The following is a 14,383-nucleotide window of genomic DNA, read 5'->3' on the forward strand; positions in this document are numbered from 1 at the left end:
CAATTCACTTAAGAATGTTTGGAACAACCTGTATATATGAATCCATTCCTTCAGCTATATATTTTATGAATCTAAATACAGATCAGTATTATTAATGAAAATAGAAACTTTAAATTGAGACTGACTGTAAGTGTAAAATATTGTTTAAAACATAAAATTTTAAATAGCTCCAGGCCAAGACAATGTGGAGAAGTGTTCCCCTAAAAGATGCTGTATGGATGGGTGCCAATCTGTACACTCTGTATATCAGGTCACAAGGAGATAAGGAAGGAAGGAGAGAGAGGTTTGGAAACTGTTATGGCAATTTGGCATTGCCATGCCTCTGTTTTTTACGGTGGTTTCTAAGAGTATTACTTCACAATGAGCCGGGAGGAAAAGTGTTCCTTCACCAGAGATAGTCTGGACAGCACTGCTTTACACTAAGTTCCATTCGTGAGCCCGGCGTGTCCCTGCAGGCTGATCTCCGTCTGTCCCCTTTGCAACATACCTTAAACAACTTAGTCTTTCCAAACTCTGCCATCATCGTCATTCACTCCTCTAGCTCATAGTACATGCTGCTCTTGACAACTCAAATGCCTTTCCCTCTCTCCCTTTTAAAATAAATTTTTATTCATTCTTCAAGATTCATCTTAGCGGTCATCTCCTCTTACAAACCATCCTAATTGCCTTCCCCAGCAAACACCCCATTCCCCAGAGGGTGATCTTTGACTAGTTATCTCATCTCTCTGAACCTCAATCTTTTCATCCATAAAACGGGATAGCACTAGAACCTCCCTTGTCATGTTGTTGTAAGCACGGACTTTATAAAGAGAGATCAATGCTGTGTTCCTCCATCATCTTCAGGAGTCACATGCATCCTGCTATATTGTCATTTTATTTATATATCAGTCTTTTCTTACAGATGATGAACTCAAGGGGGGCAGGGGCTGTGTCAGGTCACCTCTGCATAGCTTGGCTAGGAGGAGAAGTCCCGTAAACACGAGTGAATAAATGAAGTTCTTTCTAGACCTAGCACCTGTAGGAAGAACAGTGGTGTACAGATTTATCACTAACTTTCAAAAATAAAACCATGGTAAAATGTCATACCTGATAGAAATGTGGCCAGAAAGTGCTGATGGCGAGCTCTGCCTTCACCCAGCCCTCAGTGACGACCCCGGACACATTCCAGACAGGGTTCCCTTGGGGGCCACCATTCACCTTCACGTAGACGTTTAAGGCCCCTGGGCTGGATCTGTCACGGCTGGAGAAGTAGTAATGGAAGTCGATGCAATGGGTGTCGTTCTCCTTCAGGGTCGGCAGGAGAAGGTGGGCCTTCTGGCCAGAGGCTCTCCCAGAGCTGTTCACCATCATGAAAGATCCTGGAGACCAACAATACAGGTGGGGAGTAAAGACAAAGAGAGAGTAAGAAAGTCCTTCTGAAAATCAGTCACATTCATAAACATGGTGGCCAGAGGGGAGGCCAGTGGTCAAGTCACTCTAGGACGGTCTGGGTGACCCTGCAAAAGCCACATCTCCTCTCTGAGCCTGAGTATCCTCTTCTGTAGTTGGGAATAAAAAATCTATTCAACAAGGTGGTTTTAGGAATTAAGAGATGGTAACATGTATGAAGTATTTTTACAAGGTGCTACTATTACTATTAGCAGAAAACATAGCTACTATTTCCCAGCATTCAAACCTTATAGAAATGAAGTGAGCCTCTTTTGAGTTTCTTTGACAAATTAAATGGTTGTCTCCAGTTCTTCATCCCTCCCTGGATCCATGTCCCTTCCCATTGGCTTTGCAGTTCCTTCCAGCAGAAGCAGAGGGTTTGTTCCCATCCCCTGACTTTGGGTTTTACCATATGACTTGCCTTGATCAACAGGATGGTAACAGAATGATTCAAGCAAAGGTTAAAATGTGCTTGCCTTACTGGGCTTGTCATCTTGCACTACTGCTTCCTTTCATGAGAAGAATGTGCCCCCAGTAGCGGCTTCTCCTTTCAGTTGGGATCAAGAATACATACACAGAGGATATCTGACTTGAACTAACATTAAAGAACCAAGCCATGCACCCCCTGCAACTGGAATTACAGCCACATGACCTAAAAGCCCAACCTAGATCAGCCAATCTACAATCAGTGCACAGTCCCACCAGAGCAAGAGTAAATGCTTATTGTTTTCCACTGAGTTCCTTTCCGGTGTGTTTTGCTGCTTTCTTGTGACAATAGCTTATTGATAAAGCTGCCTGAGAGGGCAGACTCATGAAAGAAACCATGAGGAGGTACATTTCAGTTCAGTGTACAAAGAACTTTCTAACAAGTGAAGTTGATACAAAACAGAATTGACTGGCCAGAGACAAAGTGAGTCCCCATCCGTGCAGGTGGCAAAACAGAGCCTGGACAAATTAAAGAGAGGGTTAAGGAAATTTCACAAGCAGCTGGGAGGGCTGAAATCTGTGACTTAGAGTCCTATGATTCTGTGAAATAAATTGCAGCATGAAACACAGCAGATAAACTCACGTGATTCTGGAATGAAAGTTTCCACCTAGAAAATCACTTAAAATATTCAATTCAGAAAGAAACCTTAAGACCACTTATCCTCAGCCAGGGTGAGCTGCTTCAATAGCTAAAAGTCACCTCATTCATTCACCCTAATGCCAAAAAGACTAACTGCTTCCAGCTAATAAATGCTGGGAAACCCTTATCTTCTTGGGGTTCTAAAAGGTACCAATCAAACCTTGTCTCCTCCAGGTTCTGAGTGAATTGAAAAACAGACACAAGAGAGAGGGAGAGACAGACGGAGAGGTCAAAACCTCCACATTATTATTCACAAAGTAACTTGGACTTAAGACCAAATTAGACTTTCTGCACGTTACCCCTGAACCACCATGCAGAGCAGGGGTACCCAGCCTCCAACTCTGCCCAGATCCCCAGGCCAGAGCTGTCTTACTGGGATGATCACTTAGGATACTTGGGTGGGCTTAAACCAAAAAGTAGCCAGGTGAAAAGCACAGAGAAGCCTGAATCAGTTGCTGTCATGTTTTTGCCATCCTACCAATGAGAAAAATGTCTGCGTAAATGAAAGGAGTACAAATGCAGTTGTGCTACATGGATAAGATGCATAGTGGCCAAGTCTGGGCTTTTAGTGTAGCTATCAACCAAATAACATCTATTGTATCCATTAAGTAATTTCTCATCCCTCACCCCCTCCCACACTCCAACCCTTCCAAGCCTTCAATGTATATCATTTCACACTCTGCATTCATGTGTACACATTATTTAGCCACCACTTAGAAGTGAGAATATGCAGTATTGATTTTCTGTTTTGGCATTCCTTCACTTAAGATTATTGTCTCTAGTTCCATCCATATTGCTACAGAAGTCATGATTTCAGAAAATGTAGTACCACTTGGGGTAGGAGCCACTGGAAGTGGAACAAAGGTGCAGGTGTCTTTGCCAGTGCTTCTAAGTGAGTAAAGTTTCCCAGTTTAGGGTCTTGCAGTAACACAAGGTGAGTGGAGAGACGTCTCTGTGTCAGAGAAGTTACGAATTATCATAAACCCCCAATGAGGCAGCAAAAAAGGAGCGATTACGGGGGGCAGAAACTGAGGCTTAGAGGTGAGATGGAACCTGCATCCATGCCCATATCCGTCCATTGGCCTACATGCCACAGGGTTCCAGATTTCCTTGGACAGCTAAGTAGCAACTCTGAAGCCCCACAAAGGGTTTGTGACTGCCCCTGCCACTGAGGAGTAGCACATCTCCCAGCAGGAGGAGCAGCCTGAGAAGCAAAGTGTTTCTCTCTCTCTCCTTTCTGAATCCCATGATACCCGCAGGCACATTTCAGCTCCTGTCCTCCTGCCAATTCACACCATAGGCACCTGTTTCCTTGGCTCCTAATAATCCACAGCAGAGAGAGTTGAGAAGGTTTTCCTTCCAGCAGCTCATTTTCCCACTTCCTTCCATCCTAGCTTCAGCAACAGGGCAGGCTCGCTGAGGAGGTAGAGCTCTCCCTGTTTCATGTAGCTTCATGCACAACCCTATAACATTGTTCTGGATACATAGCTAGACTTCATCTTCCAGCCTCCCTTTAGCATTTGGTGGGCACATTCAACTGAGTTCTAGATAATGGGGCAGGGGTATGATGTGTGCCACTTTCCAGGCCTGGATAGTAAAAGCTGCCTCCCTCTTATCCACCCACCTCCAGACTAAATGATCTTGCCTCTCAAAGACCAGTCTTTGGACCAGCCACCCCAGCGTAACCTGGGGGCTTGTGAGAAACAAGAATCTCACATCCGCCTGCAGGTCTAATGAGCCTGGATCTGCATTTTATCAAGAACTCCAGGTGATCTACATGCACATTAAAGGGTGAGAATCCCTGACCCAGTCTATTTTCCCATCTACTGGCTGAATGTTCCAGATCTCAAGAGCCTAGGGCAGGCATCCCCAAACTTTTTACACAGGGGGCTAGTTCACTGTCCCTCAGACCGTTGGAGGGCCGCCACATACTGTGATCCTCTCACTGACCACCAATGAAAGAGGTGCCCCTTCCTGAAGTACAGCGGGGGGCCGGATAAATAGCCTCAGGGGGCCGCATGTGGCCCGTGGGGCCGTACTTTGGGGATGCCTGGCCTAGGGGAAAGCAGAGCCACCATAAAAGCAGCCAGGTTCCCCGAATGAGCAAAGCCACATGGAAGGCCACTCACCCATTAGGAGCATTCATCTTGGATTTTAAGTAAAAAGGGAATAAACTATTATTCAGCTACAAGTCCATTTATTCAAGGCAATTAAGATGTGAAATAACAGCTACTAAGCAAAGCTGCAAGACGCTCTGCATAAGGACATCATCAAGAGCAGCAAGCCTGGGTGGTAACTTGGGAGGCATCTGAAATAGAGAGAATATCCCAGGCAAAGGCACAGAAGCATCCAGTAATGCTACTGTAAGGTCTTGAAGGTGGGAGATGGGATCCAGCGGCCAACTCTAGCCCCTTCCACAGGTAGCCTACATTATATGGGTCTGACCACACCCTCCAGAAAGGAAGGGAGCTGTATCTGTGAGTTGAGCTCAAGCCCGTCATTAGAGATTGTTCAGGAGTGAAAACCCTGGCATATCATCTGTTCTGTGAGGCCCTCTTTGATCAACAGGTTGGCGTAATTAATATCATCCGAGGGCTGTCAGTTTCCTGGAGATCAAAAATGAGTCGGTCATTACGCCAAGATCAGTCAGAAACAAGAAAGACAAAGACTGTAAATACATTCTTTTCCCTTCTCCCTTAAAAAAGAAAAAAATCTACTAACGTGATAAGGAACATAAAGCAGCATTAGTTTCTTCACAGTTATTATACATACCACTGAAAAGTGTGGAATTAAACCAGGAAGTACTCTCTGGCTGGCCATAAATTTTGCATTTTTCCCCTTCGTGCATAATAATGCCTTGATAAGCGCCTCGTTATTGATGTGTCTGCAACACAGATCCCCTTTTTGGAGGCGAAACACTTCTCCATAGCAGATGGCCGCTATTGTGTTTACACATGAGCACCTCAGGATTGCATTTCCTCACGTCGGCAGTAAAAAGAAAGTCCTAATTGAGTTTTTAATGGCTTTGCACATTGTTCATTAAGATTACATGAGTGTGTTCGGGCGACTGGCAGCTGAGGGCCTTGGGCACCAAGAGCTCAGCATGGTCCCTGCAGACAGGTGGCCCTGCCAGCTCCCAGTGCCAGCACCTACTTGAAAGGAATGGATGCTGGTGGGGCCTCGAATGCTGCCAAAAGCCGAGCAGCTGCAGTGGCACGGAACAGAGTCCTGGATCTTCAGTCAAGGAAACTCAGTTTCACTCCCGCTTCTGTCGTTTCTTAGCTGCGTGACTTTGAGCGAGTCAGTCAAATTCCCTGGGCCTCAATGTCCCCATCTATAAAATGGGATCATAAAACCTACACATCAAAGTTGTTTGTTTTCGGTGAATATTAAGTAAAAATGGTACTTAATAAATGCTAATTTTATAACAAACAGCCAACAGCAGGTAACAGTAGATCTAATGCAGTTAGTCACACTTAATATTTACTGAGAACTTTTCATGTGCCAGGCATTGATCTAAGCTTGTTTAGCACCCCAGTGAGGTGGTGCCATGCTCTCCCTGTTTTAAGGCAAGGAATACTAAAGAACAAAGAGGTGAACTCATTTTCCCAAAGCCACGTAGCCTGAAAGTGGTCAATACTCAAACCGATTATTCTTTCTTAGAAAACAGAGACTACGGGGTCTAGAAATGCGCTCTTCTAACCAGTAGCTAATAGCACCATATGCCTATTTAAAATAATTAAAGTTACGTAGAAGAAAATCAGTTCCTTAGAGATACTAGCCACATTTCAAGGGCCGGGTAGACACACATGACTGGTCGCTACCATATGGGACAGTGCTGATGTAGATTACATCCACAGTCACAGAAAGTTCTGTTGGATGGCACTGGTCTAGACATTGTAGACTACTTACCAAGCATAACAAATTACAGCCAGGTGAGTGACAGGAGCTTCACTACCCAACCTACTTGCTTCATAAACTCCAGTGGGGGACAAGCAAGTTGGCCAAGGTCAACAAACACAATGAAGACTTAGACTCAAGTTTTCCAACTGACTCCGATTTCAGTTTCTACCACAGACGATGCTGCCCTTCCCCGCCCGAGCTGTGCAGCCACAGGAGTGGTTTCCCAGAGAGCTATTTAGGTAGGCTTCAGGAAGCAGAGAGGCTCTAGGCATTGTACATGTCACAGGACTTGGGCATTCCATTGGGCATTCCCAGCCTCAGCTTTGACATGCAGTTCGACAACTGTTTCTAGAGCTCCGAGCCCTGGTGAGCAAGGATAATGCAGGACGCTTCTCACAAGGGGACCCTGGAATAAACTGGAGGCCCGGATACGTGTCTTCTCTCTGATGATCTCAAATAAATCACTTAGCTCTTTGACTCTCGAGTATCCTCTTCTATAAAATGGCTATAAAACACATCTCACATTGTGGTCATGAGAATTAATACAACTATTACATATAGTGTCTAGATAAGTATCACTGTATTGTAGGTCCTTAAAAATTGCTTCTTTTCTATCTTTCCCATGTCCCTAAAGGTTTTTTGTTTTGTTTTGTTTTTGTTTTTGTTTTTGTTTTTCAGTGTAGCAGGGAGACCTTAATAGACTGAACAGTGATACATCCATTGAGAAGCAGAGTAAAACTGCTGCCCCGTCTCCACCTCCAGCAACTGATCAGGCATCAATGTCCGGGGATACCTCCTCCCTTCATTTCTCCAACTGTCTTCTTCCTTTCTACTCCCTTGGCACTGGCCTAATTCAAGTCCATGACAGTGGTGTCATGAACTGTTTGTTTATTTTGTGGACTTCTGCAACAACTTCCTAAGCAGTCTAGTCCTTGATTCTCTCACCATCCAATAAAACAGCAGTTAGCACCATCTTTCTGAGATACAAAACCGACCGTGAGACATCCTCGACTTCCATTGAGGTCCTCCTCTGTAGGAAATTCCCCATGTCCTGTAAAGTCCAAAGTCTTTCATGGGGACACGTGGAGCCTTGCATCTCCTGACCCCCACCCCTCCTGCCCTGTTCTATCTCCCGCACCCTCCCCCCAACACACAGTCCTTGGCCACTCTGTGGTAGACAGAATAAGGGCCTCCCAAAGAAGTCTACATTCTAATATTTGAAACCTGTACATATGTTACCTTTCATGGCAAGAAAATTAAGGTTCTCTTAATTCTCTTATCAACCAGATTAGCTTGAGATGGGGATATTATTCTGGATTTTCTAGCTGAGCACAATGTAATCACAAGTGTCCTTTTAAGTGGACAATGGGGCCAGGAAAGTCAGAATCAGAGTTGAAGACATCTGAGGAGGCTGTGCTGCTTGCTTTAAGATGAAAGGAAGGGCCATGAACCAAAAAACGCAGGTGGCCAGCAAAACTAGAAAAGGTAAGAAAACAAACTCTCCCGTAGAGCCTCCAGAAAACAACGCAGCCCTGATATTTAGCACAGAGTTGAATTTAGCCCAGTGTGACCCACCTAGGACTTCTGATGTCCAGATTAAAGTGTGTGTGTTTTTGGCCACAAAATTTGTGGTAATTTGTTACAGTGGCAATAGGAAACTAATACACACTCCAAACATCCTACACATGTCCCTGCCTCTAGGCTTTTGTCCAGGCGATATCCTTCCTGAAATCCACACTACCGAGCTCAGTCATGGTCCTACATTAAACTACTTAAATATCACTTTCCCTATGTGGCTTTCACTAATGTCCAGGAAACACTCACTTCCGAATCATTGTTCCTATACTTCAGAGTGCATACGTCCATGATAGGTATTTTAAACAAGATCTCATGTAAAAGTCCATAATGATAAAATTCAGCTGGCCAGAAAGTAGGAGCAGCACAAAAACATCAAAAGGCACAGTGCACTTTCAAGTAAGAAAATGTATGTGCCAGAAAAGCATGTGGGGCCACCAGTCCTACCATGAAAACTAGTAATCATTAAGCCAGTCACAAACCTAACAATAAACCAATAGCCATACCCATAAACATATCATTCAACATTATTCATATTGTCTATGAAAGCAATCTAATTATCTAGTGTCAAACAAAAGAAATCTGCTTCTTTTCTAATATACCAGAAAATGGGGAGGAGGTGTTAATGACAGCTTAATGGATATATAATATCTATTTAAAACAGAAAAATACATCCTGAAACTTCAAAGAAATTAAATATTGTGGACATTTTGCCAGTTTGTGTGAACAAGTAATAAGCATTTCTGTAATCATTCATTCAGACCAATAAGTTGGGGTTTCAGCATTTCATATGCAAGTTTGTTAGGGTAATTTTTGAAGAAACAACTATCTAATAATCCATGTAGGTGTGGATAATGTAGTTTAAATATGGCATTAACCTCCAGTGAGTAGATCTGAAGGCGCTGGTGGAGAGGCTCTGCTAACCCGTGCTGGATACCCTAACACAAGCAGAGCCAGGCAGGGAGGTCAAGTGCACTCCGGTCTTTTCCTCAAAGATGGAATCCCTAGTCCCCCTGCATTGTTTAACACTTTCTTAGAAAAATATGAAGGCAAAGAGGAGGTGAAGGAGAGACAAGAGAAAGAAGGAACAGAGAAGAGGAAGAAGTAAGAAACGAAGGAGAAAACAAAAGAGTAATGAAAAATAAGATGAAGATAGGAGGGAAAAGAGGGAAGAGGATGGATGGAAGGGAAGAAGGGAGGAAGAGGAAAAAGGGAAAGAGGGAGGTGGAGAAGCAGGAGACATGAAATACAGGCGAGGGAAGAGAAGAGGCGAAAGATTACGGAGACAACGCAGAATACACCCTAAACTACATGCAACCCCTACATAAGCCTGCATTCCGCCTGACCTCCCAAACAAAAGCAAAAGTGAAAATAAAGGCTTTTCAACCAACATACTTCTTTTGGTCCTTCCGATGATCATGCGATGAAAACAGACCCAGGGACGATATTGCAGGGCATACTGGGACCTGTCTCCCTTTCTTTATCACTTCATAACTTGCCTGCCCCAACAATTCAACATACTCTTTCAACCTCCCAGGAGCAAAACTAAACGTTATTGTAGGAAAAAAAAATGGAATTCAAAACACAACAGAAAGACAGCTCAGCAACATCAGCTGTAAAATGTAAGGCTTTGTTCGATGTGCTCTTTGATGCTGGAAATAGACAATTCATTTGGCAAGATCCAGATAAAACTGAAAGTCAGATAATGCTACTCTCCCTTCAGACTCCTCACCACCCCCTTCCTATACACCCATTTTAACCACAAACTGCCTCATAAGCAAGAATTCTGTTTCTTCACCTGCAAAACAGGTACATAAACAAGTAGGGGTTTTAAAGTTCCTTCCAGCTACTGAAGTCTATTTCCAAGACTTTACAGTGACTTTACATGACTAGCTAGTTTTGAGTTTGGAGCCAAGGCTGGCTTGGACTTTCCACCTAGACTCCCTCTGAAGAAGGGGTTGGAAGGAGAGATCTTTCTCCTTGGGTCCTGTTCCTGAAAGAATGCAGTATTTTTTGTGTTCTCACAGGAATTTATTTCTCAGTCACTCCAGCTCTTAACAATAATAAAAACAACAGCAAACACACACTATCATATTTTATTTAGATTCACTCATTTAATTCTAATATAAACCCTATGAGGTAGTCACTACTATCATTCTTCTTTTATAGCTGGAAAAACTGAGACACACAGTTAAGTCACTTTTTCAAGGCCACACAGCTGGTAGCAGAGCCAGGATTCAAACCTAGGAAGTTCTAACTCTCATGCAGCTGCTAGGCTGCATGCCACAAGTGGACATGTTGTGTTTGATGGCAAGGAGTGATCATAAACTCTCTGGAGTTAGCTGGCCTTGCCCTGGGGAGCTGGTTCAGGCAGGAAGAAGGGTAAAGAATGGAAATAAAGAACAAACATTAAGTCCGTTGTCAAGCTGCTGCCATATGAAGAGTAAAGAGAACAACAGGGCTGCTGGGAACATTGTCAGACCCCCAAATTGCTCTCGACCTTCATTGGGCTGAGTCCTTTGCTTCTGCAGCTCTAAACGGAAATGACACGGAACTAAAATATATACATTTTAAAATCTCCAAACTCTTCACACATCCGTTGGCATGATAATATTTTGATTAGTTACATTTATGCTCCAATTACACTCACAGAACGTTCAACTGTGTCTTATATATAGCATGTTTGCCATGCTCCATAGGAAATACTGGATTATTACCTCATATATTTGCAAGGGGAAAAGACACAAATGGAAAGGGGGAGAAAAGACAGCAGAAAGAAGAGATGGCTAAGCCTGTTAACATGCTGCTGTCCAGCCTTCACATTACTAAACTGGGTCATCGCTATTATTGCCCAAGCTTTAAAATGCCGGGGCTCAGAGAGACATCAAGTATTTAAGTGTACCCTTCCCCTCATCTGAGGCTTTTATCTCCCTTACAACAACTGGGTCTGAAAGCAACCTCTTCACATACCCAGTGAGTGGCAAGGTCAACAGTGGGGAATGTTTGCGTCTTTGTGCTCTTTCTTTCTTCCTGGGGAGAGCATCCATCTATTTCTCAAAGAGGTCTGTAACCCTGTCCAAGATAAATACATAAATATATAAATAAATCATAAAGAAAAGCTGAGAGTTACTCTGCGCTTTGCAAAATGCCTGCCCTGGGGATACTAGGAGTGACTTCTTACTGTGTCTCCTGGCCAGATGCCATCACATTCTGCTCCTCACTGGCAGCCCATGCTGCAAGCACTGAAGGCGAATGTATCACACCGTCTAATGCTGATGCCAGGTGAACCCGAGCCCCACTGAGGTTTGCTAAAGACTGTCCATACCCCAATTCCACAGCACCCTCCTCTCAAATCCTCAGTCACTGGAACTGCTTTCTCCATGGGCTTCTCTCTGCCACTGTATCTTTAACTCTACTGGTACCTCTATGCCTCAGTTTCCCCCAAGTGGATCTGTGCACGAAGGCTAACTTTTCCACCAGTCTCCTTATGAAATCCACCAGAGCCAAGCATTTTATAAAGTTAATAAAATCTCTTCTAACCACAAGCATTATTTGTGTCACATAAATATTACTATGTTCCTGACACCAGGGAAACAGCAGTCAGCAGGGAAGAGTTTTTATCCTCTTAGAGATTACAGATGTGTAAAGAGCCATTATGGGAATATGGAAAGCTCTATGATGAGGCAAGAACCTGGATTTGATGTGGGGGAAGAAGTATAAAAAGAAAACAAATACAACAGGAGCAAATAAACTCTAGGCTGAGGTCTAAGTTAAGTAGGTGTCAGACAGGGAAAAAGGGAACAGAAAGAATGTTCCACACGGATGAAATAGCCTGTCTCAAAGCCAGGAAACAAGACCGTTTCTGCCTTGTGGAGGGGCTAGAAGAAATTGCAGACAGAAAGCAAGTATACCTCTCTAATCTCTCACCCTTCAGTTTATATATAAGAAACTTAATACTCAGAGAGGTACCCTGACTTGCCCAGAGTCACACAGCCAAAGGGTGGTAGTGTCAGCCTTCAAATGGAGGTCTGTTAAGACTCCAAGATCAGCACCATTTCCCTCTGAAACAGTGGTTCCCAAGTCACAGTGTGCATGAGAATTACCTGGAAAGCTTATTCAATTGTGCTGGGTCTCCAGCCTGGCCAATATGGTGAAACTCTGTCTCTACTAAAACCACAAAAATTAGTTGGGTGTGGTGGCATGCGCCTGTAGTCCCAGATACTCAGGAGGCTGAGGGAGGAGAACCGCTTGAACCGGGGAGACGGAAGTTGCAGTGAGCCAAGATTGCACTACTGCACTCCAGCCTGGGCAACAGAGCTAGACTCTGTCTTAAAAAAAAAAAAAAAAAAAAAAAAACCTGTGCTGTGTCTCAGACCCAGTAGATTTGGTGGAGTCCAAGAATCTGCACTTCTATCAAGTTTCTGAGTGATGCTGATGGAGCTGATCTGTGAGCCATACTTTGAGAACCACTGGACTAGCTGGTCTCTAATTCCCTAGCCTCGATAGGGCAGGGAGCCCATTAACTCTGGGGGATCACCAAATGGGTCACCACAGGGATGCTAACTTGCTAACCTCCCTCCTACCCTGGGCCATGCCCTGCCTACCTCTCTCAGGGGCAGGAGGTCTCGGCCACTGGCCATTAAACATGAACTCTCTCCCTCTGCCCAACTCCAACAAGCTCCTCCAGCCTGAGCCATTTCCCTTCCATCACTGCTAATTACCAAGAATATCATTAGACACATATTGACTCCCCCAAATGTACTAGGGTCTGCATAGAAAATAGCACAATAATTATTCCTCCTCTTTTACCATCCTCTAAGGAGCTACAAGACTTTGACAGCTGTTATCCAATTAATCCTGACAGCTTATTTTTTTAATGTAAAGGTATTTTTTTTTCTTCTAAGATTGGAAAAGCTATTTCCTTTTTTGAGGTAAGAATGAGGGCAAAGAGAGGCCAAATAACTTGTCCAACATTACGAGGCTCATGTCTTGCCCGCCTTGTCCTGCATGAGCAGTGGAGCAGTGCAGGACAAGGCCATGGACTGTGGATTCAAATGCCAGATCAAACCCCAGCTCTGTTGGCTCCCTGCTGTGAGGCCTCGGGCCACATACTTAACCTCTATGGGCCTCAGTTTCTCCATCTGAAGAATGGAGGTGATGATGGCAAAAGCTGTACATGCTTCCTAGGCTTGTTATGTGAATTAAATGTGTCTATATGTTACAGGCTTAGATCAGTACCTGACGTGCTGAGAGTTAGCTACCATGATCGTCGGTGACAGCAGCGGCATTTTTGAGCCCCCATGTCCATCTTTCACTACAGCACTGAGATAACTGACCCTAGAACTCAGCAGAGTAAGGCAGGTCCCAGGCTCACTGTCCACAGAGGCAGCGGCCCTCGAAGGCACCAGGAAGTCATGGAACATCTCCATGCTGTTGATAACAAGGAACATCTCTCTTCACCAGTGGTTCCCCACATGTGGTCCCTGAGCCAGATACATCAGCATCATGGGGAACTGCTCAAAAAGCCAATCCTTGGGCCGAAACCTACAATGACTAATGAGAAACTCTGAGTGGTATCAGCCATCTGGGTTCTAACAAGTACCCCAGCCAGGGGATGCTGTAACCACTCAAGTTTGAGAACCACTTTTTTTTTTTTTTTTGCAGACAGGTTGCCTGAGCCTCAGCCTATCAGGGTGGACCACAGTTACCTGGGGTTCATGCCAGCTCCTGTATACTGGATATTCCCTGCTTTTCCCATGAAGGGGCAAGGACAAATTACCAGATTCCACAGCATTGCAGCACAGGTCCAGAGCCTGCGGTTTTTATTTTTATTTTTATTTCTTTCTTTCTTTATTTTGAGATGGAGTCTCACTCTGTCACCCAGACTGGAGTGCAGTGGCATGATCTCTGCTCACTGCAACCTCCATCTGTGGGTTCAAATGATTCTCCTGCCTCAGCTCCTGAATAACTCGGATTACAGGCACACACCACCACACTCAGCTAATTTTTGTATTTTTAGAAGACACAGGGTTTCACCATGTTGGTGAGGTTGGTCAGGAACTCCTGACCTCAGGCGATCTGCCCATCTTGGCCTCCCAAAGTGCTGGGATGACAGGTGTGAGCCACTGCGCCCAGACAAGCCTGCATTCTTGACCACTGCCCTACACGGCCTCTCTTGAAACTGGCTTCCCCCACGCACTTCTGGAAAGGACTCCAATCCCTACCCCATTGAGGGCCAGCTGGGAGTGGGGCCCTCATTGCTAAGGCACCACAGCTGCCCTGGTGTGCCAGAAGGTAGGAAAAGGATCCATGGAGAGAAGGACAACTCACAGAAATTACACATAAGGAGTC

The 14,383-nt window shown here is 44.5% G+C and overlaps 1 protein-coding gene across 15 annotated transcripts in view; it reads right to left on the minus strand.

Annotated features, from left to right (window-relative positions):
• Nucleotides 1-14,383, minus strand: part of PTPRT (protein tyrosine phosphatase receptor type T) — a 1,134,111-nt gene that overhangs the window by 724,431 nt on the left and 395,297 nt on the right. For all 15 annotated transcript variants that reach the window (XM_039479697.2, XM_039479693.2, XM_039479696.2 and 12 more), the window contains exon 3: nt 1,087-1,358. In XM_039479697.2, coding sequence (XP_039335631.1) covers nt 1,087-1,358 — 272 coding nt within the window. The remainder of the gene's footprint in view (nt 1-1,086; nt 1,359-14,383) is intronic.

The sequence above is a fragment of the Saimiri boliviensis genome, chromosome 9 (assembly GCF_048565385.1).
Source record: "Saimiri boliviensis isolate mSaiBol1 chromosome 9, mSaiBol1.pri, whole genome shotgun sequence".
Classification (NCBI taxonomy): Eukaryota; Metazoa; Chordata; class Mammalia; order Primates; family Cebidae; genus Saimiri; species Saimiri boliviensis.